This window comes from Choloepus didactylus, chromosome 2 (assembly GCF_015220235.1).
Source record: "Choloepus didactylus isolate mChoDid1 chromosome 2, mChoDid1.pri, whole genome shotgun sequence".
NCBI lineage: Eukaryota > Metazoa > Chordata > Mammalia > Pilosa > Megalonychidae > Choloepus > Choloepus didactylus.
The window spans coordinates 28054945-28081535 of record NC_051308.1 but is presented as its reverse complement, the minus strand read 5'-3'; the positions used below and the strand labels follow the sequence as shown (position 1 = coordinate 28081535).

General features: G+C 38.1%; 2 protein-coding genes and 1 pseudogene across 21 annotated transcripts in view; 1 reads left to right on the top strand and 2 right to left on the bottom strand.

Annotated features, from left to right (window-relative positions):
- Nucleotides 1-23345, bottom strand: part of SDCCAG8 (SHH signaling and ciliogenesis regulator SDCCAG8) — a 288104-nt gene extending 264759 nt beyond the window's left edge. For all 15 annotated transcript variants that reach the window (XR_005214623.1, XR_005214625.1, XR_005214622.1 and 12 more), the window contains exons 1-4: nucleotides 23180-23345; nucleotides 12904-13056; nucleotides 12120-12205; nucleotides 557-670 (exon numbers count right to left, since the gene is read on the bottom strand). Coding sequence is in view for 6 of the 15 variants with exons in the window: in XM_037822222.1 (XP_037678150.1) it covers nucleotides 557-670; nucleotides 12120-12205; nucleotides 12904-13056; nucleotides 23180-23246 (420 nt within the window). In the remaining 9 variants the exon portion in view is untranslated. The remainder of the gene's footprint in view (nucleotides 1-556; nucleotides 671-12119; nucleotides 12206-12903; nucleotides 13057-23179) is intronic.
- Nucleotides 7892-9479, bottom strand: LOC119523512 (annotated as a pseudogene).
- A 752-nt stretch (nucleotides 23346-24097) lies between the features above and the next one.
- The window catches only part of CEP170 (centrosomal protein 170), a 183741-nt gene continuing 181247 nt past the window's right edge, over nucleotides 24098-26591 (top strand). For all 6 annotated transcript variants that reach the window (XM_037822184.1, XM_037822177.1, XM_037822171.1 and 3 more), the window contains exon 1: nucleotides 24098-24341. The gene's annotated coding sequence lies outside the window, so the exon portion shown is untranslated. The remainder of the gene's footprint in view (nucleotides 24342-26591) is intronic.

Genomic DNA, 26591 nt, shown 5'->3' with positions numbered 1-26591 from the left:
GGGTCATGTATGTTACTAGAATGAAAATTAGAAGATAAAACATGGGACTGTATAAAACAGTGAACCCTGTTTTGGATGATGGATTGTGGTTAATAGTACAAATATAAGAATATTCTTTCATGGATATCACAAATGTATGACCCTAATACAAGGTGTTAATAATATGGTGGTAAAGGGGGAAAATACACCAAAAATAAGTTATGGACTATAGTTAATAGTACTATTTTAATATTTTTCATCAGTTTTAACAAAGGTACCACACCAATGCAGAGTGTCAACAATAGGGGATTATATGGGCACACTGTATTTTTTACATGACTTTTCTGTAAACCCACAATTTCTCTAATTAAATAATAATAATAATAAATGGTAGGCCAAGAGTCATCATCCCCATGCCTGACAAGTCCCTATAACATATCAGTCTTCTCAATCATATAGGGATAGCAATTATCAATGTACAGCTATAACCATGAAGATTAATGATAAAGTTTTACACAAGGTATAAATAATATAAACTTTAATTTAGGTAAGTTTAAACTCTCAATAAGAAACTTACCTTGCAGAACTTGACTTCTGCCTCTAAATGATGAATATATTGAGACTGGTCATTAATGATAGGAACAAGATTATGTACAGAAGGCATATTGGTGTCTTCATATTCTGATGACCTCTAAGGCAAAAGTAAAAAATTAAATATGTTTGGATTTAGTAAAAAATCAGTATACTCTCATCATATTCAATTTAGCACGGATGTAACATATACATTGGGAAAAAATAGATCACTTTGTAGCTAATGGTATTTACTATCTCTGTCACATAAATTCCACAAATGGACAAGATTTAGGGGTTCTATTATCCTTTTTTAAAGATGGAATGTGAAAGTGACTATAAAAAGCATATGGCAAATATAAAAATACTTGGGTAGTATAATTGGCATAGGATGAGCTGCTATTTGGGAATGTTATTTGACCCATCTGAAAATGTGCCATCCATTCAGTAATGCTGAGATACAAGGAGACAACTCTGCAACAAGTAGCCATGGGAGAGGATTACAAGCTAAAACTGCAGAATAGTTCCCTAAAGAAAGGATTCTTTAGATGAGTTTCTCTTTTTTTTGAACATAACAAAGACTTTATTTTTTTCTTAAACATTTTTTTTATTGTGAAATATAACAGATATGCAGAAACGTGATAACTTTCAAAGAACAATTTAACAGGTAGTTATAGAGCAACTTTCAAAATATGGTACGGGTTACAATTCAACAATTTCAGGAATTTTCTTCAGGCTAGATGAGTTTTTGATGCCAAGTTGTAAGTCAATGAAGTACCTCATATAGGGCATATTAGCAAAATACAGTTTTTTTATTTTTGACCCTAGTACTCAAAGCAAGTCAAGACTATGCTATTCTGGAGCACAGGGCCTCCAAGCACTAGAGCTCTGAAGCAAATAGACAATAAAATACACATCACTGAGGAATCCAATGAAGGGATTTCAGAAAGAAATGTTATTACTATTTACCTCAGAAACCTTCTTGGAACTGACTTTTTATTTACTAATTTATTTATTATTTTCAAAATAAGAGTTGGTGCATGTTTCCAGTTTATTGTCATATAGAAAACATGTTATAAAATAATATGGTAGAGAACCTGAGATGGCAGCTAGGTGAAACAGGGCAAAAAAACACCTCCATGAAAATACTAGATAAAAGCCAGAAAGGGACCCAGAACACCAGTTCCAGCGATGCACCAGCCAGACAAGGTCTGCTAAATTCACAGGGACCATGCATTTGGTGAAACCAGGAGTCTCCATTCTGAAATGAGTGAGTGAGCCAGCTGAAAGTCTGGCAGCTGCGCTGCGGTGTGGGGAAGACGTGGTTTGGCGTTTGGAGACGGACTAGTTCTTTTAAAAAAAACAAAAAACAAAAAAAATCCTGGAGCGTCTGCAGATGTGGCGGCAAGAGCTGCACAGTGAAGCGCAGCAGGAGCAGGCCTTGTGAATGCCTCAGTATTTGGTGTGGAAGACAGCCCTTCCAGCACCCGCTGCTAATTGTCTCGGAGCCAGGAGGGCAGAGGGGAGCCGAAAGGAGAAGAAACCGCAACCCTTGCAGCCATCTTCCCAGCGGGCTGGGGATGCTCCTGCCTGGGACCGGAGCCACAGCCCAGAGCCGCACCAAGGGTCCCAGTGTGACGGGGAGTGTTTCCCGCAACACATGCACATGCCATAATATCAGCCATGGACGGTGGCCTTTAGTGCACCCACAGCTAATTGTCCTGGGACTGGGAAGGCGGAGCTGTGTGAAAAGGGGAAATTAACACGCCCCATCCAGCCATCTTTACAGCAGGCTGGGAACACCCCTGCACGGCCCGGTGGCCCAGGGCTTCCCTGGAGGGCCGGCACGCACTTGTGATATGGCACAGCCTTCCCTCCACAGAGGTCCTGGAAGAGCCCGGCTGGGAAGGGGGACCCACTCGGAAATCCCAGGGACCCTACGCCAATACCAAGGACTTGTGAGTCAGCAGCAGAGACAATCTGTGGCAAGACTGAAACGAAGGTTTAAACTCTTACAGCAGCCTTAAATCTCCAGGAACACCTGGGAGGTTTGATTGCTAAAGCTGCCCTGCCTCCCTAACCACTCAGACACACACGCCACATTCAGGGCGGACAGCACCAACAACACACCCAAACTTGGTGCACCAATTGAACCCCACAAGAATCAGACCCCCACACATCACAAAGACAAAGTTGGGGAGAACTGACTTGAGGGGAATAGGTGACTCGTGGACACCATCCGCTGGTTAGATAGATAAAGTGTATGCCACCAAGCTGTAGATCTGACAAATTAGAGATTGGTGTTTTTCATATCTTGAAAGAACCCTACCAAGTAAAGCAAATGCCAAGAGGCCAAAAACAAGAGAAAATTTTAAAGCATATGATAAAACCAGACGATATGGAGAACCCAAACCCAAATACCGAAATCAAAAGATCAGAGGAGACACGGTACTTGGAGCAATTAATCAAAGAACTAAACACAAACAACGACAGCATGCCACAGGATATAAAGGACATGAAGAAGACCCTAGAAGAGCATAAAGAAGAACTTGCTAGAGTAAATAAAAAAACAGATGATCTTATGGAAATAAAGGAAACTGAAACTGTTGGCCAAATTAAAAAGATTCTGGATACTCATAGTACAAGACTAGAGGAAGCTGAACAATGACTCAGTGTCCTCAAGGACCACAGAACAGAAAATGAAAGAACAAAAGAAAGAATGGGGAAAAAAATTGAAAAAATTGAAACAGATCTCAGGGATATGATAGATAAAATAGAACATCCAAATTTAAGACTCATTGGTGTCCCAGCAGGGGAAGAGAAGGGTAAAGGTCTAGAAAGAGTACTCAAAGAAATTGTTGGGGAAAAATTCCCAAACTTTCTACACACTATAAATACACAAAGCATAAATGCCCAGCAAACTCCAAATAGAATAAATCCAAATAAACTCACTCCAAGACATATTCTGATCAGACTGTCAAATACTGAAGAGAAGGAGCAAGTTCTCAAAGCAGCAAGAGAAAAGCAATTCACCACATACAAAGGAAACAACATAAGACTAAGTAGTGACTACTCAGCCTCCACCATGGAGGCTAGAAGGCAGTGGCATGACACATTTAAAATTCTGAGACAGAAAAATTTCCAACCAAGAATACTTTATCCAGCAAGACTCTCCTTCAAATTTGAGGAAGGGCTTAAATTTTTCACAGACAAACAAATGCTGAGAGATTTTGCTAATAAAAGACCTGCCCTACTTCAGATACTAAAGAGAGCCCTGCCAACAGAGAAACAAAGAAAGGAGAGAGAGATATAGAGAAATTTAACAGACATATATAGAGCATTACATCCCAGGTCACCAGGACACACATTCTTCTCTAGTGATCATGGATCTTTCTCTAGAATAGACCATATGCTGGGACATAAAACAAGCCTCAATAAGTTTAAAAAAATTGAATTTACTCAAAGCACATTCTCTGACCACAGTGGAATACAAATAGAAGTCAGTAACCATCAGAGACTTAGAAAATTCACAAACACCTGGAGCTTAAAAATGAGGGGGAGATGAAAACATTTCCGGATAATCAAAAGCTGAGGGACTTCATCACCAGTAGATCAGTCCTATAAGAAATGCTAAAGGGAAATGTGCAGGCTGAAAGGAAGGGACACTAAACAATTGACTGAAACCACATGAAGAAATAAAGATTTCCAGTAAAGATCACATGGTAAATATAAATACCAATACTACCGTATTCTTGATTTGTAACTCCACTATTTACTTCCTACAGGATCTAAATACATAAACTGTAATGATAAATCAGTGGTTTTGGACTCAATGTAAAATATGTAATTTTTGAAAAGAACTACATAAAGGTGGGGGAATGGAGGAGTATAGGAACATAGTTTATGTGTCCTATTGAAGTTAAGTTGGTATCAAAGAAAAACAAGACTGTTATAGATTTAAGATGTTAAATTTAAGCCCCACGGTAAACACAAAGAAAGTTTCAGAGAATATGACCATAAAGATGAAAAGTAGAGTATGGGTTACGAGAAGTGGGGGAAGTGGCAATGGGGAGTTAAGAAATGAGTGCAGGGTTTCTGTTTGGGGTGAAGGGAAACTTCTAGTAATGGATGGTGGGAAGGTGATGGCATTGCAACATTCTGAAGGTGATTAATCCCACTAAGGGAATGCTAGGGAGGGGGTGGAATGGGAAGATTTAGGCTGCATATATGTTTCCACAATTGAAAAAAAAAAGTCTAAATAGCTAATGACAATTAAATGCCAAGAATGATCCTGGATGGGATCTGAGGATGGAGGAGAGGAGGCTTAAAGGGACACAGTTGGGACATAAGAAAATATAAAAAGGAAATATAGAATGTAAGCTTTTTATCAACGTTGAATTTCTTGAACTTCTTAGCTGCGCTTAATGTGATTGCATAAAAGAATGTTCTTGTTCATGGGAAATGTATATGTGAATATACTGTTTGTTCAAGGATGTGTACAGCTTCCTCTCATATTTCAGAAGACAGAGCAATAGATGATGGAAGATAGATCGGGAGGGAGGGAGGGAGGGAAAGAAAGAAATGATGGTGTGACAGGAAGTTAAAGTTGGTGGATTGGGGTATCGGGGGAGGGGGGTCAAGGTACGCTGGAGTTCTGTGTATGGGGTTTGTATTGTTTTTGCAACTCTTCCTGTAAGTTTGAATTTATTTCAAAACATAATTAAAATATTGATAATAATAATATGGAAGATTTCCATTTCAACATCTTCATATAAAAACTTTACAGTACAAGAAAGTGATCACTATTAAGTATGAAGACAGCTAAAGCGAGAAATCTTTTAAGTATAAGGAAGAATATTTTTGCTATCCCCTCCTAAAGAAAAATATTTGGCAAATTCATTAGCTGCCCAGATTATAAAAATCACCTAGTATCTATTTCAATCACTTAGTTTCTACTTGTTATCCTTCAATACCTTTTTATAGCTACACTGCATCAAATAATGCTGGTGGATAAAAGAGCTCATAATAGAAACTAAAAACTTTTTAGGTAGCCCAATGATTTAAAAACCAACTAGGAAAGAGCTCCCCCAAAATATTTTTGTATGTAATTTTCTGTCTATTACCACAATAACCTTAAAAATAAGCTAAAGGAAAATATTTCACTTTTCCTTTGAAAGCACCATTTCTTAACTCTTAAACACAGAGGGAAAAACTTTAATTTTTTAGAGGAAGGAGAAGAATGTTTCATAAGTTAAAGGATCATCAACTTTATGCTGAGTTGTGCAAATGTCTAATTTAGAAAAGAAAGTGGATACTTTGATTCAAAAGATTCTAAAATATTTCATCATTACAACAATAGCATGATTTCAAGTTAAAAAGGAGTAACACATTGACCTAATATAAATCCACCCATTAACCTATTCTATTATTTTTCACAAAATCCATAATTAAGTAATGATAGATTAGGCAATATGTCTTTTTCCAGCATTTGGTCAGATTAGCTAAGAAACCCTAAGCAAACCATACAACCATCTGAGTCTCAGGATCTTTTTCTATCAAATGAGGGCACTGTACTAACCTTCCCTTAATATCCCTTCCAACCTATAAATTTATAGAGAATTGCCAAGCTTATGTTATCCTTTTGAAAATGAGGTTCTTCATCTCAATGTATTTTCCAGATCAATAAAGTCCCCCATTTAAATGGTAAAGCTATATTTTTAACATTTAAAAGTTTACTTTAAAATTTATTCTAAATGTGTTTCCCTGTCATCTTAAAAGAAAACGAGGTGTGCCTATGACACTGTCTCCTAACTTCATCATCTACCAGACTTAACAGGGGATGGGAGTGATCAGCAGACCCAGTTTGGGCCCTGGATCCAAGTCTTTGCAACTCTGGGCCAAACACTTGAGTTGGAAAATGAGGATGAAACCACTGGCCCTATCTTTCATTGCTTTAAAGATCAACAGAGTTATCATATATCAAAGTATTTGTAAACTACACATTACCATACAAATGTAAAGGATTATTGTGAAGAATGCAATTTGACTTTCTCCTGATAGTAAGGTCTGGATATTTGCATAAAATATATGTCCTTTGTCAGACTTGAGCATTTAGGGTTCTGATCCTTTGGTTATCTGACTATTCTCCTATAGTCATTTCGTTCTAACTCTAATTTGCTGCTTTATCTTTTAATTGCACCAGACCTGAGATTCAGTTCAATTAGAGTATAGAAATCTAACCTTTAAATAGGTGGAAACCAAAACCCAAAGATATCTCTGTTACTTTAGCAAACATGGTATCACTATTCATTTTTTTTTAAAGAGTAGAATTAATATTTTGTTGTCATTTTAATCAGATGGCAGTTGGGTATATAGTCTGCATATGTGAACTTTCTTTTTTTGTAAATAAAAACCAGTTTATCTCCAACATCTTTCAAGGCTGCATAAGAATCCTCCTGATTGTTGATCTGCCATACCATTTTTGGCAGCTGGGGGTCTGACAAGTGACCATAGAAAAGATAGAAGAGGACCCAAAAAGCGGGACTGAGGCTGGCCACGATTCTTTTTTTTTTTTTTTTTTTTTTTTTTGGTCATTCTGCCTACTATTCATTTTTAAAGAGTGGTTTCCTAAGTAGGGTAGGTATCAGACTCACCCAGGAAGGTTTTTAAAAATTATAATTCCTAAAGATTCTGATTCAGTATGTCTTGGACAGGACCTGGAAAAACTCTTGTTTCTCAAAAGCTTCCCCAGTTTGGGGGATTAGTTTTGGATTCACTGCTCTGCCCTCCATTTCTCCTCTAGGATTTTAGTAGTGCCTAGCTTGTTTTTAATATAAATATTTCCCCTTGCATTAATCATTAGCACATTCAAGTATATTGCCCAAGACCTTGGTTTATATCCACGGAGACCTGCTCATGATGCTCTTTTGCAAGAAAATTTTAAAATGATTAATTATCTTTGGAGCTAAGATAATGCATATAGAGGCTGACAGGTGGCTGCTTCTACACTTAAGGGTAAATGTTTTCTGCTTTACTTGGAGTTGGTCATAGATACATGAACACCATCTTATCAGAGTTGTCACTGTGAAATAAAAGGTAGCAGAACTCCTCCAAATAACAGAAAGATGGCAAGCCAGATAATCAATATTAAGATTAGCAGACATAAATGAAAAGTATTTTTAAAAACTACACAGCTTTCTGTAGAAACCCAAAGACTTCCACACTTTTGAAGTCTACCATAAAGAAGAAAGTTGACCAAAACACAGTTGTTTAAAAATATGTTCAATTAACTATGAAAATATAAGTGTAAAATAGGTATAATTTCATTCTTCAGGAGGTTTAGCAGGCATAAATGATATTCAGTTTCCATTTAATTTACCCAAATATTAGTTGTGAAAATGATGTGAAATATTTGGTATGATGTAGTTCTGAACACTCTCCCTTCCAAATTTAATACAAAAACCACTATTGGGTTTTCTGGGTGTCTCAACAGTATCTAGCCAATGAGGAATGTTGTCACATCTTTTGGCTCTCTGCTCAGGATACATGAATCATCAGCCTCGTGGTTGGTGTTGTAATGTTTCCAGGCAGCTTTGTTATATATTGGGAGTCTTTCTATTGATTCCATTGACCTAGACTTAATATAGATAACTGCAACTGTCCCATAACCCTCTAGAGAATATAGCTCTAGGTATCCTTGGAAGTACTGTGCATAAAGATGTGATATGGGCAACCCTTAACCAAAACCAGCCAGGGGCACTGCTCAAGATGTCTGAACATGAGGCTGGGGTACAGCTGAATACACATAGTTCAAGAGTCTTCAATTTTCCTCAGAGGAACACTGCCTCCATGGCCACTCATCTTCACAGTCATATCCCCACTACTTAAAGTGATGTGAATCTGAATAGGGGAGTAAACACCTTTGTTAGCATTGTGTTCCATAGTTGCATTCTTGAAAAGTTCAAATACCATCTCCTAGAGATGGGATGGTACATAAATACATAAACCACTGGTATTGGCTGTCCTGGTGATTTTGCATTTAATTCAAGTTCTAGTTCAGGATTTTAATATAATGCAAATCACATAGATGTCTAGCATGTTTCATAGGCATCTTTAATAACTTCAACTGCATTGGAGTTTGGATTTATGCTTCCAATGTGTTTGCGATGAGAAGGTCTTCCTCTGCCTTTTCCACCAAATAATAAAGAGTATTGATTCTAATTGAAATGCAGATCCAAAAAGTACTGAACATTCTGGATGGTGACAGGATCCATCCCAAAGCTCTCCTGGTATTCCATCCTGGGCCATGGTGGGAATGACGTCATTGTGTCGGTTTCTGATCCGTATCACAGCACCTTTAAAGCTGCTTTAAGTCCAGCAATGGAACACCCTGGAGAGGGGGAAGGTCTGTCTCTCATAAATAGCTTTGGCATCTTCAGAGCTTTTGTCCTTAAAACCCAGAAGGTTTCTGAAGACCACCTTTGTACCAACTGAACGGATGGCGTCCTGAGAAGATTATCTGGAAGGACACCATTTCTTTCATTATATTTGCCAATCTAATAGACAACTCTTACTGCAGAAGCATAAATGAGGTCTTTACACAAGCATTCACAGAGCTGAAGTAATCTGGCCTCATGGACAGCAGGGAATGCAAGAAGCATGCACAGAAGTCCATTTGGCCCAGAATGCTCCATTTGCCCACCAGGCCAGAGCCAGAGCCCAAGTCCGAGGGAAGGCTGGCCCAGATGGGCCCCCACAGCAACTGCACGAGCCTCATGCTGAGCCCTACCTGAAGAGCTAGAGCCCTGGGTGTCAGGTCGCCACTCTGCTACTCAGCACAGCTGTCTGTCTAGAACTGAGTCTTTTTTTTAAATCAATTTTATTGAGATATAGTCACATACCATACAATCATCCAAAGTGTATACAATCAATTTTTCACAGTACCATCATATAGTTGTGCATGCATTCATCACCCCAATCTATTTTTTGGACATTTTCCTTGTACCAGAAAAAGTGAAAATAAGAATTAAAAAAAAAAGAAAAGTGAAAAAGAACACCCAAATCATCCCTCACCTCCCACCCTATTTTTCGTTTAGTTTTTTGTCCCCATTCTTCTACTCATCCATCCATACACTGGATAAACGGAATGTGATCCACAAGGCTTTTACAATCACACTGTCACTCCTTGTAAGCTACATTGCTGTGTAATTGTCTTCAAAAGTCAAGGCTACTGGGTTGCAGTTTGATAGTTTCAGGTATTTACTTCTAGGTATTTCAATGCATTAAAACCTAAAAAGGGTTATCTATATAGTGCATAAGAATGCCCACCAGAGTGACCTCTCGATTCCATTTGGAATCTCTCAGCCACTGAATCTTTATTTCATTTCATTTCGCATCCGCCTTTGGGTCAAGAAGATTAGAACTGACTTTTAATATGTATCTTACCTTATCCTAAAATGATTTTGAAGTGGCTTATACAATCATATACCATACTATCAGATTTGAATATATACATATATAAAAGGAAATCAGGAGAAGGGAAAATCAGGGTCAACCAGTTAGATGAATCCAAAGGAAAGCTTGAGACAAACATGCCTTCTGTTTCTTGGTCTAGCAGAGATTCCAAACAATGATGAAGTACCGGCTTTCACAGCAGAGTAATTAAGCAGAACTTTACATTTTGGTATATTTAAGAGATTTAAAAACCAAAGTAACTTTAAGTCAATTAACTTCAAATTAAATTATTTCCATCTCAACAGTGCCTCACTTATTTTTGAAATGTCATGTTGGCCATGAAAGTATATTCTGAAGGGTACAATCTAAAAAAGCTACCTATTTTTATTATTCTATATGTATTCCTTACATGTAGGGTACATACATTTAGATCCAAAGTTATATTCTTTTATATAGTTCCATAAAAATAGACCTGTGTTTGTAAAGTATATTGAACTGATGCTCTTGATGAAGGCCTTCCTGCCTATTCTGATTCAATCAGCTATGTAACATCATTGCTCAAGCTTTAAAAAGCTAATTGACATGTCTGAGCATTCAACAGACAGAGCAATAATAGACTTCACCTAAAAGACTTAAAAGCATTCTACCTACCTTCTGTACTGTGTGCCTAAGAGTACTCTAGAAGACAGGAGCCAACAGTAACAAATTCACAGGATGATGAAATGTTTTATTAAATTATAATCTATAACTATCCATATTAAATATGAGTATGAAGTACATTTCTCTAAAGTAGGAATTAAGCATAAAAATACATTTCGGTGTAGCTTATGAGGGGTGACAGTGGGATTGGGAATGCCATAAGGACCACACTCCACTTTGTCTAGTTTATGGATGGATGTGTAGAAAAGTAGGGGAAGGAAACAAACAGACAAAGGTACCCAGTGTTCTTTTTTACTTCAATTGCTCTTTTTCACTCTAATTATTATTCTTGTTATTTTTGTGTGTGTGCTAATGAAGGTGTCAGGGATTGATTTAGGTGATGAATGTACAACTATGTAATGGTACTGTAAACAATCGAAAGTACAATTTGTTTTGTATGACTGTGTGGTATGTGAATATATCTCAATAAAATGATGATTAAAAAAAAAAAAAAAAAAAAAAAGAAATAAACCTCTAAAACTCTCTTAATTTAAAAAAAAAAAAAAATACATTTCGGACTGGAATTAAGTATTAATATGGGGGTACCATTAAGACCTTTCAGCTGTGAGTAAAGAAAAGTGACATGTCTCCACAGTTTCCAGCATGTAGGCTTTGCATACAACTATTGTCACACATCGAAAATGCAAAATGCTTATTGCACCTATGACATGTTATATTTATACCATAGATTTATAATTAATTTTAAATGTATAATCTTATCTTATTGCAAAAATCCTATACGATAGGTATAAGATCCTTGTAGAAAGCATACGACAGACCCATTTTAACCTAAGACCCAAAATATTATTTTGGCATTTAAACCTGGCCCAGAGATATTCCCCTCACACTTATCTCTGCATTCAGTATACTGCCTTACTTCTATCAGGAATGATACTCTGTCAGAGCAATAAAAAAATCCATTTTGGAACACAGGGTAACTTCTCATCTTACACAATTTTATAATGTATATTTTTAAATACAGACTAACACTACATATTTCAGTTTTGACATTCATAGTAAAAGAGTATTACAAAGGAAGACTGAAATTATAATTAACTTCTAAAAATGATCAAATATACACGAGCCTCTAAAAATGAAATGATTAAAACATTATTTTTTCCATACATTGTTCCCTTTTCATATTTGCTAACAATTACAAAGTAAACTCTCCAAAGTGTTTTCTCACTCACATTTTTCAAGTGAATAATACATTTAAAATATCAGGATTCCTTCTGCTATGGAAGTCTCGTCTTCAGCCAAAATAATTTGAATGGAGAGAGTTTCTTTTAACGTTTTACACTAATAGCGTGTCTTCCTTAGACTTGTTCCTCAACATGTACTGCTAAAATCAGACTGTAAAGTTAAAAACCCAGCTAGAAAAATTATGCTTTTGTCAGGTTGCAAAAGTTCACACTTACCAAAGGGGACATTTTTCGTCTTCTTGTTGGAGATACCTCATTTTCTTTACTTGCTTGTTGACGTAACAAAGCTTTGAGCTGATTAACTACAGAGCAAAAGCAATGGGCTCATTAACCTTACTCAAGAGCCATGGTTTATCACTACCCAACCATCCTTCCATCCGTCCAATAGATATTCTTTAAAAATATATTATACATCAAGAGCTGTGCTGAACACTGGGGATACAAAGATAAACGTGATAAAATCTCTACCAAGAGAGGTAAGAAAATCCAGTGAGCAAGAAAGATACACTAACAGATGCAAAATAATATAATATGTTTATGTTTGGACCTAAAGCAATACACGGTGCTATAAGAGGAGGCATCTAATTGGGCCCATTTTCAGAGGATGAGCAGGAGTTCACCAAGCAGAAAAGAGTGAGAAAAATTCCAGATGGAAAGCATAGCACATGCAAAAGCATAAAAGGATGGCCAGGAAGTTATTATGATTTGAACATGGCCATATGGAGTGGATAGCTAGGAGAAGGACAGAAAAATGACACTGGAAAGGTAAGTTGGAGCCCTCTTGGGAAAATATTGCTATGTCACACTAAGGATTGTGACCTTTGGCTTATAGGCATTGGAAAGTCAAAGGAAAATATATAAACAAGGAAATTATACCATCTGGTTTCTGTTTTAAAATCCTAGCAATCAAATGGAAGCTGGACTGGAATCATTACTCTATGGGGTTTAAAGAATTCACTGTGTGCCATTAGAGCTAGGATTGACTTGCACAAACACTCACCGGCATGGCTGTGCTGCAGTTCATGCCAGGCAGTCTCATTGTCCTCATTTCCTATAGGGGCACTACAAGAAAGATCCGGTGCATCTTCTCCAACCATGACATCACCTTCTCTCAGGGCACATTTCAGTTGATGGATGCTTCTATTGGCACGCTCTACAACAACAAACATGATGAAGTCAGGGCCAATGAAATTTGGGTGGATCACATGGATGCTTGCACAAGAATGCATTTTCTAAAGGAGAAGTAATTATTTCAGGCATTTCCTGGAAAAATGCAGAGTTCTGAGTTTAGCTTGCAAAGGAACATGCCAGAGGAAGTGAGAGGAGATAAAGTTCACGGGTTAGAGGTTAGATTTGATGATTTCTAAGGGTCCTGTCACCTCAGTGGCTGATTTTAACATATATACACCATCTGCAAGGGGGACTGCTCCAGAGTACCAGTTAACTAAGCAGCAAGGGGAAGCGCTTAATTTCCCTTTCAGGCCCGATATTCCCTTCCCCACCTGGAGATATCCAACTACCTATCCTGGTTTGACCAAGAGTTGAATAGCTGAAGTGCTTCTAGTGGCAGCCCCCGGGATAAGTCATTACAAAATGTTGGTGGACTACACCCCATGTATGGATTCTTGGTTATTGCAACTGACTACCCCTAGAATTTATGCTTAAACTAACTACCACATACAAAATATAAACTGTCTAAAATGAAGTATTTTATGCTACATTACTGTAGAAGTTTGTCTTTAAAAATGGCCCCCAAGAAACTCAACCTCCTGGATTCTTGACCTTATGTAGTCCCCTCCCATGTTGAAACTGGTCTGGCTGCCACTTGCATAACCAATAGAATGCAGTAGAAGTAACAGCATGCCAGATCCAAGCCTCACTTTTAAACTGTCAGCTTCTCCTCCCTCCCCCTTTGGAATGCTTGCTTTGGGGAGCCCTAAACCACTGTGTAAGAAATCTGGTTACCCAGCTGGAGAGACGAGAAGAGGCCATGGGTGAGCAAATGTCCGGAGACTACAGGGAAAAGGAAACCAGGCTCAATCCCCCCAACAGCTCTGGTGACTGCAGAGCCAGAGGCCATTTAATTGCAACTGCATGAAAGAGACCACAAGAATTACCCATCTGAGTCCTGTCAACCACAGATCTTTGAGAGACAATAAAATTGCTATGGTTGTTTTCAACAAAGGGCCCAAGTATGTATGTGTATATTACATTAATACAGAACTATACTAATGACACTGATGATGGCAATACTAATAGTTCTACCCCACTTTATGGATATTTTCATGTGTATAACAACTAAAGAATGAGACAATTAGTTGGCCATTTCATTAATTAAGGACCAGTTACTTTTTCAGGTTTAAATTTCTCATTGTTTCTGCTAATCTTTTATGATTAAATTCACCAGTTCCAATCCAGTAAACAATACTTATAACAAAAATATGCTTTGCACATTAGAGCAGGGACCCATATTTCATCCACCGTTTTTGAATTTTGACATCTGCATTTGAAAGTAATTATTCAGTTCATTAATTCATTTACCAAACATTTACATATATGTAACATAGAATTTATATTTGAGAAAGACCAACTTCCATGCAAATTAATGTATCACCACTACCACCTAAACTATTTCAGATGAAACCCTTCAAAACAATTCTTTAAGGCCTTCATAGGAGATAGTACTTTCCCTAAATAAGGACAATGCCTAACAATGATGGCCATGAAGTTCTTTCTTCTGACTGAGGCCTTTCTTTGAAAATTGAGCCCTATTTCTTCTTGTGTTCTCAAGAGAAAAAGCACCTAATCCTTGCTACCTACAGAAACCCTTAGAAAGCCACAAAAACACAGAGTTTCAGTTATCAATCCTGTAGAAAAATTTATTTATAAAGATATATCCTATAGGACTATGAAAAATTGATTCCATTTTCTCTGAGCTCATTAATTTCGAAGTTTGGAACAAAAAAATTACAATATCACTTAATATAAAAATGAAACATATTTCAAAATAGTATACTTTGTTCATTTATAGCAACTCATTTTTTACCTTGATTAAATTAAACAGAGCAGGTCTTTCAGGTCAGGGTTAAACAATGAAACTCTATTAATCAACTACACAAGAGAACTCACAAATTCATCACTACATTTTCCTCTACAACAGTATCAATTCCACACAGATCTTTTTCTGACATCACTTTGGTGCTGATTACTAACCAATGCTTCCCCTTTCTTTCTCATCATGAGTTTTTAAAAAGTCCAGATGAGATGGATTCCTGTTTTCAGCAAAATAAATAACAGCAATAGTTTTTCAATAGCTTGGTATTTTCTAAAGAGACTTGTTAATGGAAATGGAAAATCAAAGTGTTAAATGAGAAGCAATTTAGCTCACAGAGCTTTAGATTTATGCACTTCAATCAATGAATAAAGTCCTTATTTTTATTGCATCCATTAGAAAGGAAACAAAGGGTTTGACTAACATTAAAGAGTATTCTATGGAGCTATCAAATGACTTCACATCTAAGATAAAGGATATTATTTATTTATATCTAATCAGACTAAAAGCTAATAAGTTATATTGGGGAAAAGAAAGGAAACCTGAAAAAAATTGCATAGTTCAAAATCCCTGTAGGTAGAGTTGTTTCATCAGATTACAATGATGGTATGGTTTCATGAACCCTTTTCATCCCTTCTCTATATTCCTGTTTAATCTTTTAGAATTTATGACATTCAAAGACTACACATTAAATTATACAATGAAAATGGTGTTATGTTAAATATCGAGATGTGGAATTGAAGAACTATCCTAAAGAGAAGGAAATAATAAAAGAAGTGTTCGACGTGGTGCTTTTTGTTTTGTTTTTTTTGTTGTTGTTTTTTTGTGTTTTTTTTTTGATAACTGACTTCTAGACTTCTAGGGTCAGAGAGAAAAAGAAGGAATTTGCAAGAATGATGTCCTAAAACTAAAACTAAAGAAGTGAATAATATTTTTAAATCATTTCATTATTATATTTCAAAACATGCTGAGTGCTTTTCAAATACATACAAAGCAACATAATTATATACTATAACAGACAGAGTTAATCCTGAGGAAAAATAACTCTCAAGTGATTCAAGACGGATGAAATTTCATTGGTTTTCAACTAGAGCCACTGCAATTGAAGGTCCCATAATCCTTACTAAGAACATTACTCCCCAGGTGCAGTTATCTGCTGCTTACACTTAAAGAAACCAGATTAGACAGGAGTTCCAGTTATTTCCTATCCAACTGCTCACAGAACACAGCTTTACTTGCCAACAACCAACGGGGGTAAATAACACTCATTTCCTCTGGTCTCCTTAGAGGACACTGAGGGTATTTCACAATGCATCCTGATTTCTTCTCCCCTATACCACTGAGTTCAGCCTAACACAAACAGGGACTCTGAGCCCTACAAGAATCACATAAGCATAAATGTAAATAAATGATATTTCTGCCAGTCCATTATCCAAACTCATATCTGCACAACAAGCACTGGAAAAGGTTATTGGCTGCTGACTGCCGACTAATTTAAGTGTGTATTACTCATTTTCCTAATCTAGTTTCCATACGTTCAAACTCCTAGTTCACCAATGGGACTCTCTTCATCAAGATGTTTTTTAACAAAATGCAAATATGTCTAGTCTAGGAAGGATCATCACTTATATATATGTATTGTGAATTATTAATTTCTATATCCTCCATCTCTACTGGAAGCTGGGAAAGATAATTGCCCTGGTGACAGGGAGGGAAAACACACTATGAAGCACCCGGTTGCCTCTGAGAAAAGTACACAATGAACCATACCTCCCTAGCCTGAGATACGAAATGAGCTGCAGTTCCCCACACAAGCTTAGACTAGGGCACACAAGCAGAGAAATGAAGCCAGAGGGAGATAAGAGATACATATGTCTGCCCATAATTGACCGGGCCTCTGCCTTGTTCAGAAGATTGCTGTCACTGTTCACCAGCAAGCTTAGCACAACCAAGATAGAAACAGCATAATCCAAGGCCATCCAAACCCAGCTTTCTAAATAGCAATTACAATAGGTGAAAGAGATTAAAAGCATTGAGCAGGAACACAAAGAAAATACATCATAAGACTCCCCTGAAAACATACTAAAGCAGTTCGCTGGTGCCAGGAGTGAAAGACAATCTGAACACGAATGTAAACATCTTAAGAACACAGTTCCTGGAAGATCATTAATGATGTATGGCTATCAAAAAATCAAGAAGATTGGCTGTATGCATTATGAAGAATACATCTGGTATTTCTTTGGCAGCAACTGAGAGGACCTATGTACCTGTCACTTACCAATGATAAAGAAGTAATCCTAGCCAGGCTGGTAGGATGTAGGTAAAATTACCAGCCAATACAATCTGTATCCTTATTTGTAATTACTCTCAGATATGATTTGTCTAAGTGAGGGCTGAGAAGAGCATTGCTACTTCAGGATCACAGTTTTTCAACCTCGGCACTATTGACATTTTGGACCTGATAATTTTTTGTGGTGGGTAGGGGTCCTGTGCATGTTTAGCAGCATCCCTGGCCTCCACCCACTAGATGCTAGTAGCACCCACCCCTTCAACCCCAGTTGTGACAACCAAAAAATGTTTCTAGACATTACCAAAAATACTCTGGGTGGCAAAATCACCCCTGGTTGAGAACCACTGGTGTAAACCAATAAAACACAATAGGAAGTGGTCTGTCTTGAGGAGACTTCCCATCAAACCCACCATTATGGGGCACTTCTGACCCAGTTGTCAGAAAAGAGTACTATATCCACTGTAATCACCCTCATTTTCTTTCAAAGCCTAACACATGAAGCAATATTTATCCTATGGCCAGTTTTCAAAGTTACCTTTGTTAATAATTCCTTTAAATATTGCAGTGGGGCTCTGATAAAGCTCCCCCAAATTCAAGGTTGCTTTGACAAGCATGCAAGCACATTTCAAGCCACCTTCTCTATCTTTTGACACCAAGAGGCAGGTCACTAAGTAAAAAGGTGAAAACCTTAGTACAGACCCATGAAGTGATCAAAGCATGTCTTTAAACATCCAATGAGATAATATAATTCATTCAGTAGGTTGATATCAACTTAGTCTATCCCTTTTTATATCCAAGAAAAAGTGACAATGCTCTTACAATTTCATAAAACTGAACCATATAGTTTTGGTTCTCGATTATTCCAGGGATGACTATTTGTAAAACACCTTTTCCTGGCTACTAAATCCTGTCTTTTACCTAATTTACCTCATCAATAGTAGGAAAGGAAATATGGAATTTAGACTGGCTTTATGTTATTCTGGTAAAAGAAATTATTATAAAAGTTTAAACTACTGAGAAAAAATATCCAAATATATAAAACAATAAAATGAATATATATGATTTAAATTTTATCAGCAAAAATAAATTCAGATGTTTACAAATTCTATTTGCATTACCAGACTTCATTTATGGATAACCAAAACATTCAATTTCTTTAATTTTTAGAAAAGAGAAGTGTTGTGGAACAATCTGCACTGAAAAACAAAAACGATTTTCTCATTTTCTAACAAATGCTTCCAGAGGCTTTATTACATTGCTGACCATCTTGGTCTCAATGAGGCTGATAGCAAAACAAACAAAAAACACTAGCTGTGGAGAAAACATATGTATGTATATACATATACCCATATACATATGCATATACACATATATACTATATACACTAAAAATATCAAATATATTCAGAAAACCTTTGAGAAAAGCAAAAAAGAACAAGAAGGAAGAGAAGGGGGAAGGGGTAAAGATGGGGAGGAAGGGGTAGGAGGAGATGGGGAGGAGGAGGGGGAGACAGCAAGGATGAGGAAGAGGGGGGAAGAAATTTAAGTTTTATAAGTAAAACTGAGGAAAAGAAGAATTTTCACTTAAGTCTAACACGTTTTCTTAAGTATGCCAAAGGTCCAGATGACATCACTGCTGGCTAATACACTGACCAAATTATTGGCTAGTGAGATTAACACAGCCCTTCTACAGATGTTAGCACTTCCCTGCTGGAGAAAAACACTTTGCAGGATCTAGAGACATATGCCAATTGTATACACATCAAATATAGAACATCAATATCATCTTTGGTTTTCTCAAACTACATCAACTTACCAAGGACCATCTTTCAAATTAAATAGTTTCTTCCCATATTCGTCCTCTCACTTTCTATGTATCTAGTTCAACTTTTTAATCTCATTTTCATAAGGTTGAAACACAGCACTTATCATCCACATGGATCAACCCAGTGTTGATGAAGATGGAAAGGACATTAAAGATCCAGGGGTCAGAGAGTGGTGCCTCGAGGGTGAACCTAGCACTCAGATGTGTTTTGTTTGGCCAGCAGAGTGCGGAAGGAAGGGAGAAGAGAAAAAAGGCAAGGAAGGAAGAGGGAGGGAGCAAGAAAGAAACTGGAATGTTTTTAGGAAAAGTATAAACTGCCCAGTTTAGACATAAGCCTCACCATTTCCTACTGTCTTCCACTGACTCCAACATACATTTTATTTTCTGCTTGGCTCCTAAAACATTAATTCCCACATTTAGTCCAAATTTGAACTAGCAATTTTTCTCCTCCTATCTAATATCACATCCCCATATTTAAGGAAATATGAATCCAAGACCTTGCCTAAGAACACACAGATGGTTGGTTATCAGCAAAGCAACAGAAAGAGTTCAATCATGTGGCTCTTAGTCCTACATTCTCTTCCCCGACTCCATCATGCTCCTCCCCACAAAGTTAATCTAGAGCCTGGAACACCAAAATGCTGAAAGAAAAGGGAGTACCAGCATATGAAATTTTTATTAAAAAAAATAAATTATGTGGTCCTGTCATATTGCAAGGAGTTTCATTTTTCTTTATGTCCACCAAAGGCAGCTAGGAATTAGGTGAATAGGTGAGTCATGTTTATGGGTGTTTCTGACAAAACAGTATCCATACCCACACTTCAGAAATAGACTAGACATGATTTAGTTACTAAGGGTAGAACATTGCATTTCCAGCAAGTTCTCTCTTCCTATCTAAAATCATATCACCACATTTAAACCTTCAGAAATTAAGAGAGTCTGGATTGCATGATAATATGACTTTTCTGACCCTTTTTTGGCCACAAACTAGTTTATTTTCTGCCTCATGACCTTGTATAACGATGTGCTGAATTTAAGTTAGAGGAGGGGCCTTTGCTATCCTCCGAGTTACTAATATAGTTACCAGTCATTCTGTGGGTCCTGAATTATAGAGTGAATGAACAACATTAAACCATATTGCTAGGAGACTTCCCAAATCACTTCCAGTTCTAGATTAAGCTCTGCTGACCCATGGAACACCAGGGACATGCCTACTTTTTACTACATTGGAAACTTTCAGATCATTTACTGTGTAGGAATAATATTACAGATCTGTGGGACAATCACGTTTTCCAGTGTTTCAGCCAGAACTCTCCTTTTAAAGAAGAGTCATTAAGCCTCTCCAATTTCTTGCAGAGGGTGCATAGGCAACCCAAAGCAGGAGATACCTTTCGAGGGAACAAACAATGAATACATCTGAAAAGTGTTGGGAAAAGATGAGAGGTAAATGTGGGGTTTGTAACTGGGCATACTATTTCTGTAGCTGCTCCAGGATCATCAGAGTGGAGGAGAGCCACGCATTCCACTCGAGTTTTAAAGCAAGAATGTGAACTTTGACTGTTTTTCACATCAGAGCTTTAAATTCTTCATTCTACTTAAAGTAAAGAAATGAGGAAAAGCTATTAAAATATGGAGGGACAATCATTTAAAATTGTGAAAGTATTTTAAATTTTTATATGGCTACCTCTTGGCTGAAAATAAATGAAGAAATATTAGTAATATTTACATGCTACAGTTATTTGTAACCAGAGGAATAACTTGTGAGGAAAGACCAAGAATGGTTATTACCCTTTCTTTAAGCATGAACTAGGCAAAACATTTTCAGGAAGTAATGATGGATATATAAAATTCAAACAATCAACAAAAAGAAAAACAAAGCAAGACTAAAGAACTTTAAATTCAATTTCATCTGATTTTATATTGACACATTTCTTAAATTATTAGGCATTAGTGCTAAAATTAATGAAGTTCCACACATACAATAACTCTATCATACTTTATTTATTCAGGAATACAAGTTTCTACTTTGAAGGGCATTATCCTATTCTAAAGCGTTAATTCATATTTGTGAAGAACTTCTGATTCTGCTTAAGTTCAGGGTTAGTTCCGTTTTGTCTGTTTGTAGAAGTTATTATATAAGCTAATAAAAATTAAAAAGCTACTACATAATAAAGTAAGTTCCGAGAACCCATGAAAAATTTCAGGTCCCATTTTTTTATTTACTATTAAAACTATTGTAAAACATTTTAAAAATGCTTTAACTTTTTTCTCCTCATGTTTGATCTTGGTTAAAATTTTTTCACTACCTTATCATGTTAGCACACTAAATGAAATTATTTTAAAATTTATTATCTGTGAACGAAAACTATTGTATTTACTGAAAGCAGCATCACTGGTATTAAACACATCACAACATTAATTTACAATTAGCCCCTTTACTGTATCAAAATGCCTAATATTAAATTGTCTACAATGCTTACACTAAGGCTCAAAATGAGCTCAAAGAGGAAGCAATAAACATTAGGAAAAACTTACAATGGAGAACAAAAATTTTACCAGCCTCAAAAATTAAACAAAACCACTCAATTTATCATTACACACAGTATTTTTCTTCCTTTCAAATGGAAAGTTTTAAGTGGTTTATTTCTGTATCTAACAGCTCTTGAAACATCAGTAATGAAGGTATTCATGAAGACGAATATTTTTGCTCCTGCAGTTTGAATACTGAGAATGTTGACAGTTTGTAACATTGTTGATAGATGTAAATAACAAATTACCCTTACAAAATCTAGAGTCACTAGAAGATAATCTTACTAATCTCCTAGAAAAATCTTCACTTTGTTGCCAATACCAAGTATAAACAACAGCTGACATTTAATGAGTGCTTTTTATGTGCCAGGCTGATCCTATCATGTTAAAGTGTAATTATTTTGTTTATTGTGTTTCTCCTCCATAATCCAGAGAATCCACAGAAACAGGGACCTTGTTTGTGTTCTTCCTTATATCTTCCACACCTAGCATGTCTAATACATAGTAGGCACTGAATTAATGTTTACTGGATAAATGAGTTGATGAGCTTAATGGTTTCAATCAGCTTTTGGCAAACCGTGGGTCATGACCTAGAGAGTTATAATTTCTCTTAGCGGACTTTTGTTGTTGTTGTTGCTATATATGCATATGTCCCATGTGAAATGTATTTCTTACTATGGGTTATGATAAAAAGAAAAATCTGAAAATCACTTCTTTACATGGACTTCATTTGCTCCTTACAATAAGCCTGTAGAGAGTACAATAACTTCTATTTTAAAATTACAAAACTGAGGTTTCTAGAGTTTAGGTAAGTCGTCCAAGATGACAGAGCCATTTGATACAACTACAGTCATCACTTTCATAGATACTCACTCACAGGGTATTGAACTAATATCTGAATTAAGTGACTGAAGTTTCAGTAATAATAATCGTGATATGATTAATACCTTTATTAACATACGTGTTGAAGGTAGATTCACCTGAATTCAATATATGGCTCTGCTACGAATCACCTGTGTGGCCTTTGGCATATAAAACCTCTCTGGGTCTCGATTTCCCCATGTGTAAACTAGGGATAATCATAAGGTTGTCGTAAGTTTTAAATGCGCTCGTGTACTTCAATAACCTAGACAACTAAATAGAAGCTTTTGTGATTAAACAATTTTTAGTTTCTCCCTACCCCCACCTCGGTCCAATAAATAACTTTCAATACACTACACCAGAATTTGAATGTGTAAAAAGTGTGAATCAGGAACTAACAGGATTAAAGAGCAAACTATGGGAATTGGACAAAATTAGGATAGAGCTTTCCAAAAGTTTCCGCTAGCACTGGTTGAGAAAAATGCCAAAGTCAAGATCAGGCAGTTTGTTGAGGTTACTATGGGAATCAAGGGAAACAACGCTGCTTAACTGTAAACACAAAATAAAACTATTTCATCCTTCCTCAAGGATCACAGCAACATCCATCTTCTGCCTCCGCAGCCTGGTTGGGGCCGAAAAGAGGTGTTAGGAAACGCACCTGGTCACCCACTAGGCCCTGGGTACCAAGGGGCTAGGACACAGAGGTTCGGAGCAACTCACCCCGGAGACTCCGTTGATAGTGCCCCAGAATCTCCTCCAGGGTAGAGTTCCCCGGGGACTCCGCCATGCACGGACCGGAGGCCCAAAGACGGGAACTACGTGGGGAAGTGTCCAGAAAACTACAGGCCTAGCGCCTCGAGAGCGCGCGCCCGCTTCCTGCCGCGGCTGTCACTCGGGGAGCCTGGAACCGGGGAGGGAGCTCCTGGGGCTCTTCCCATCCACTAGCCCTTAGGGTGCACGTCGGAAGTTGTAGTCCGCAGGCTCACGACCTGCAACCTTGAGACACCTAAGAGCTCTTCCAGCTACACTATAATTCCCAGAGAGCACCGCGCTCGAAGCTCAGGCTTCGGCAGTTTGACTGCAATAGTCCGTTGCCAAGAGACATATTGGAGGCTCCGCCCTTTTCCTCCGGCCCAGCCTGGTTTAGTCCCGCCTTCGTCTCATCCTTCTGCTGCCTGGACCACCTAACTGACCGAAAGGGCCCCCTGAAGGCCTTGACTTTTCGAAATTTGAAAATATGCAGTTGACCTCTGAGGCTTCTCAAGTACGCAAACGACAAGCTCGGGATTCTGTTTCGGCCGCGACTTTGTATTAATGACCACATAAATTCTTAAGGAAAAAAAGGTCTAAACCTTCCGAACGCCTACATTGTGAAGGCGGTCGACACTACAAATCCTAGTATGCCCAGCGACCCAACCTCTACTTGGAGTTGGCGCACTGCCCGCTGGGAACTGTAGTCCTTCTTGGTTGCGGTCCTAGACACTGACAGGGTCCTCTTTATTGTTCAAGCTTGTCTTCGGGGCACGCCTGCGCAGTGGGCAGCAGCAAAAGCGTGTGGGTGAGACTCTCCGCTCAACCCCTTCTCATTGTCTGATCTTGGCGCCTGCGCAGTACAAAATTATTGGGCCAGGGCAGGAGGAAATAGGGCCTGGCTCTTCGCCCTTTCTCAAGGCGCCTGCGTACTAGGCGGCCGCTCTTTGCCGTTACCGCTATGTGTGAGGCGTGTGTGGAATAACGTTATTGAGCATAAGGGCCGGGAGCTCAACTCCTGCGGCAGCAGCGACGACGACGACGGAGTGGGGAGGTAGGACGGCGTGCGAGAGACTCACGGGTCGCGACGCGCCCCGCCTCCCCTGTCCGGTCCCTCTCTCAGCGGTGAGGGGTAAGTGATGCTCTCGGCTGCTCGGGTTAGGCGTTGCTGATGCCGTCGCTGCCGCTGCTTTTCCACATCCTCTTCCTGGGAGCGCCTTCGGTTTGCGGCGGGGGCTGGGGTTGCGGAATCGAGAGACGAGGGGGTCGCTTCCCGGAATCTCCGCGCGGCGCTGCCACCCCCACCCGCCCCAGCCCCCGGGGCTTGGCGGGGCCGCTCCTCCCATCCCCCATCCCAGCCCGCCGTGGTTCCCCACCCCCGTCCTGTCAGTCCCGTAGCCGCCTTTTCCTGGACTCTTTGCCGCTGACCCCTCTTTCCCTAAATGTATTGTATCATTTTCAGCTCCCTCTCCGGCTTTGTGCAGCCTTCCCCTCCTCTGCCGTAGCAGTTAGTGAGGGTGCGAGGGAATGGCTGCGCTGCCGCCGGGGAAGGGATTTTTCCCATCTCTGCGGCCCGGATCTGAACAGCTAACAGTGCCGATCCTTTTTTTTTTTTTTTTTTTGGGTTTTGGGGAGGGGTGGGGCGAGGAGCCTTGTGGACGCGGTTGAAAGGCGTGGAAGACATGCACCCGCGTAGGCTCTGGCCCCATAGTAAACCCGGGGGAGGAGAGAGTGGCTTCCTGTCGCCTTCATTGTCCTAGGATTCAAATATAGGGCTTTGGTATGGTTCCCTTCATTTTCAAGGAAAAAAAAATATTATCAGCTGCCTAATGCAGGGTGAGAAAACGTGGAATTTGCATTCTAAATCACATAATCTCGGTTTTTTCGTGTTCAGTAGAGTTTTATTTTTTTATTTGAAGAATGTAAGCTCCTGGAAGACAGGGACTATGCCTGGTGGAACCCAGCCCTGTAGAGGTGATCGATATAAAATGACTAGATGACGATGAAGACTGGGCTAGGAAGGGCCTGACAATGAAGCTGTTGTGTGGCAGGGAAATGAACCCGCAGAATTGTTTTTTCATTGGGTGGGTAATGCATTCATTTTCCTAGGGGAATACATTAGGATACATCTTTACGTTTTGCTTTTTTAAGAGCAATCACAACAACAACAAAAAAATAGGCCTGGTGTATTTATATTTCTGAAATGGTTACTCATAGTTTTATTCTTGTAATGAAAATTAACCTAGTTTGGAGGAATTTGATAAATCAGATGATTGAAAAAATCTTTTGAAATGATTTGATTCTTAAGCTTACAGTGCTTACAACCATTTGCTGGTGTTTCTAGTTAAAACAAGCAGATGAGAGAACGAAGTAGAATGGGGAAGTGCAGGTGGAGGAAAAATGTGACATTGTAGGAAGGAGTTACGTTCTGAATACAGTATCCAGATCTCTCAACTGATAACCAAAGCTGGGCCTGCTTCAAAGACTCCAAAAATATTACATGAAGAATAACAAATTACAACCGTTTTGTAATTTTCTGCTATTATGTTAAAAGGATGAAACCATGGCTGCTTTTAGTTCTTCCCAACTTTGTAGATATTGCAGAATTTTGGTGTTTTAAAACCGAAGAGTCTAAGTACTTTTGACTGAGGAAGAAACTAAAACTTGGAAAGTTACCTGACTGCACCCAAGCCAAACTGTTAAATGAAGGCAGAGCCACATATTACCAGGATCTGATCTGCTGAGTGCCCTTTCCTTTGTGCGTCCTGCCTCCTGGTCCTCCTACTCTGTGAAAAATTACGGAAAGCTTCTCTGTATGCTGTTTGAATTGTGAGGATCAAGTTTGTTGATACTTCAGTTGTATTAATCTTGTCCTTTTCCTGGTGACATGAAGGTAGTAATCCTGCTGAAATGGAAATTTAGTTTTATAAAGTGCTTTACTGGTGTAGGGAGAGCTGCCCTCCTGTGAGCTTTTCATAAAGACAGAAATTGTTGGGTTTTTTTTTTCTCTCTCCTACTTAATAGTGACCATATTTTAATATTATTTATTCATATTCAATAATGTTTTATAGTATGACCAATTCTATAAACTGTATTAAAAATAAAATTGCCACATGACAGAAACCTATGAAGTTCATTTTTCTTTGATTAATGAATTACATTTTCAATTTAGACTACAATTTACCTTTTGAAAAAAAAAAATCCATGTTGAATTTTTTTCAAAATTAATATTACTTTTTATTGGATTGGTTTGCCATACATGGTGTCATATTGCCCTATAATTTTTATCCTTCAATTTTGTACTGCATTTTAATGGACAGGTATTTTCTTTAGAATTTATTAATATTTTCTTTAAATTTTAACTTAAGAAACATGGTCTGTA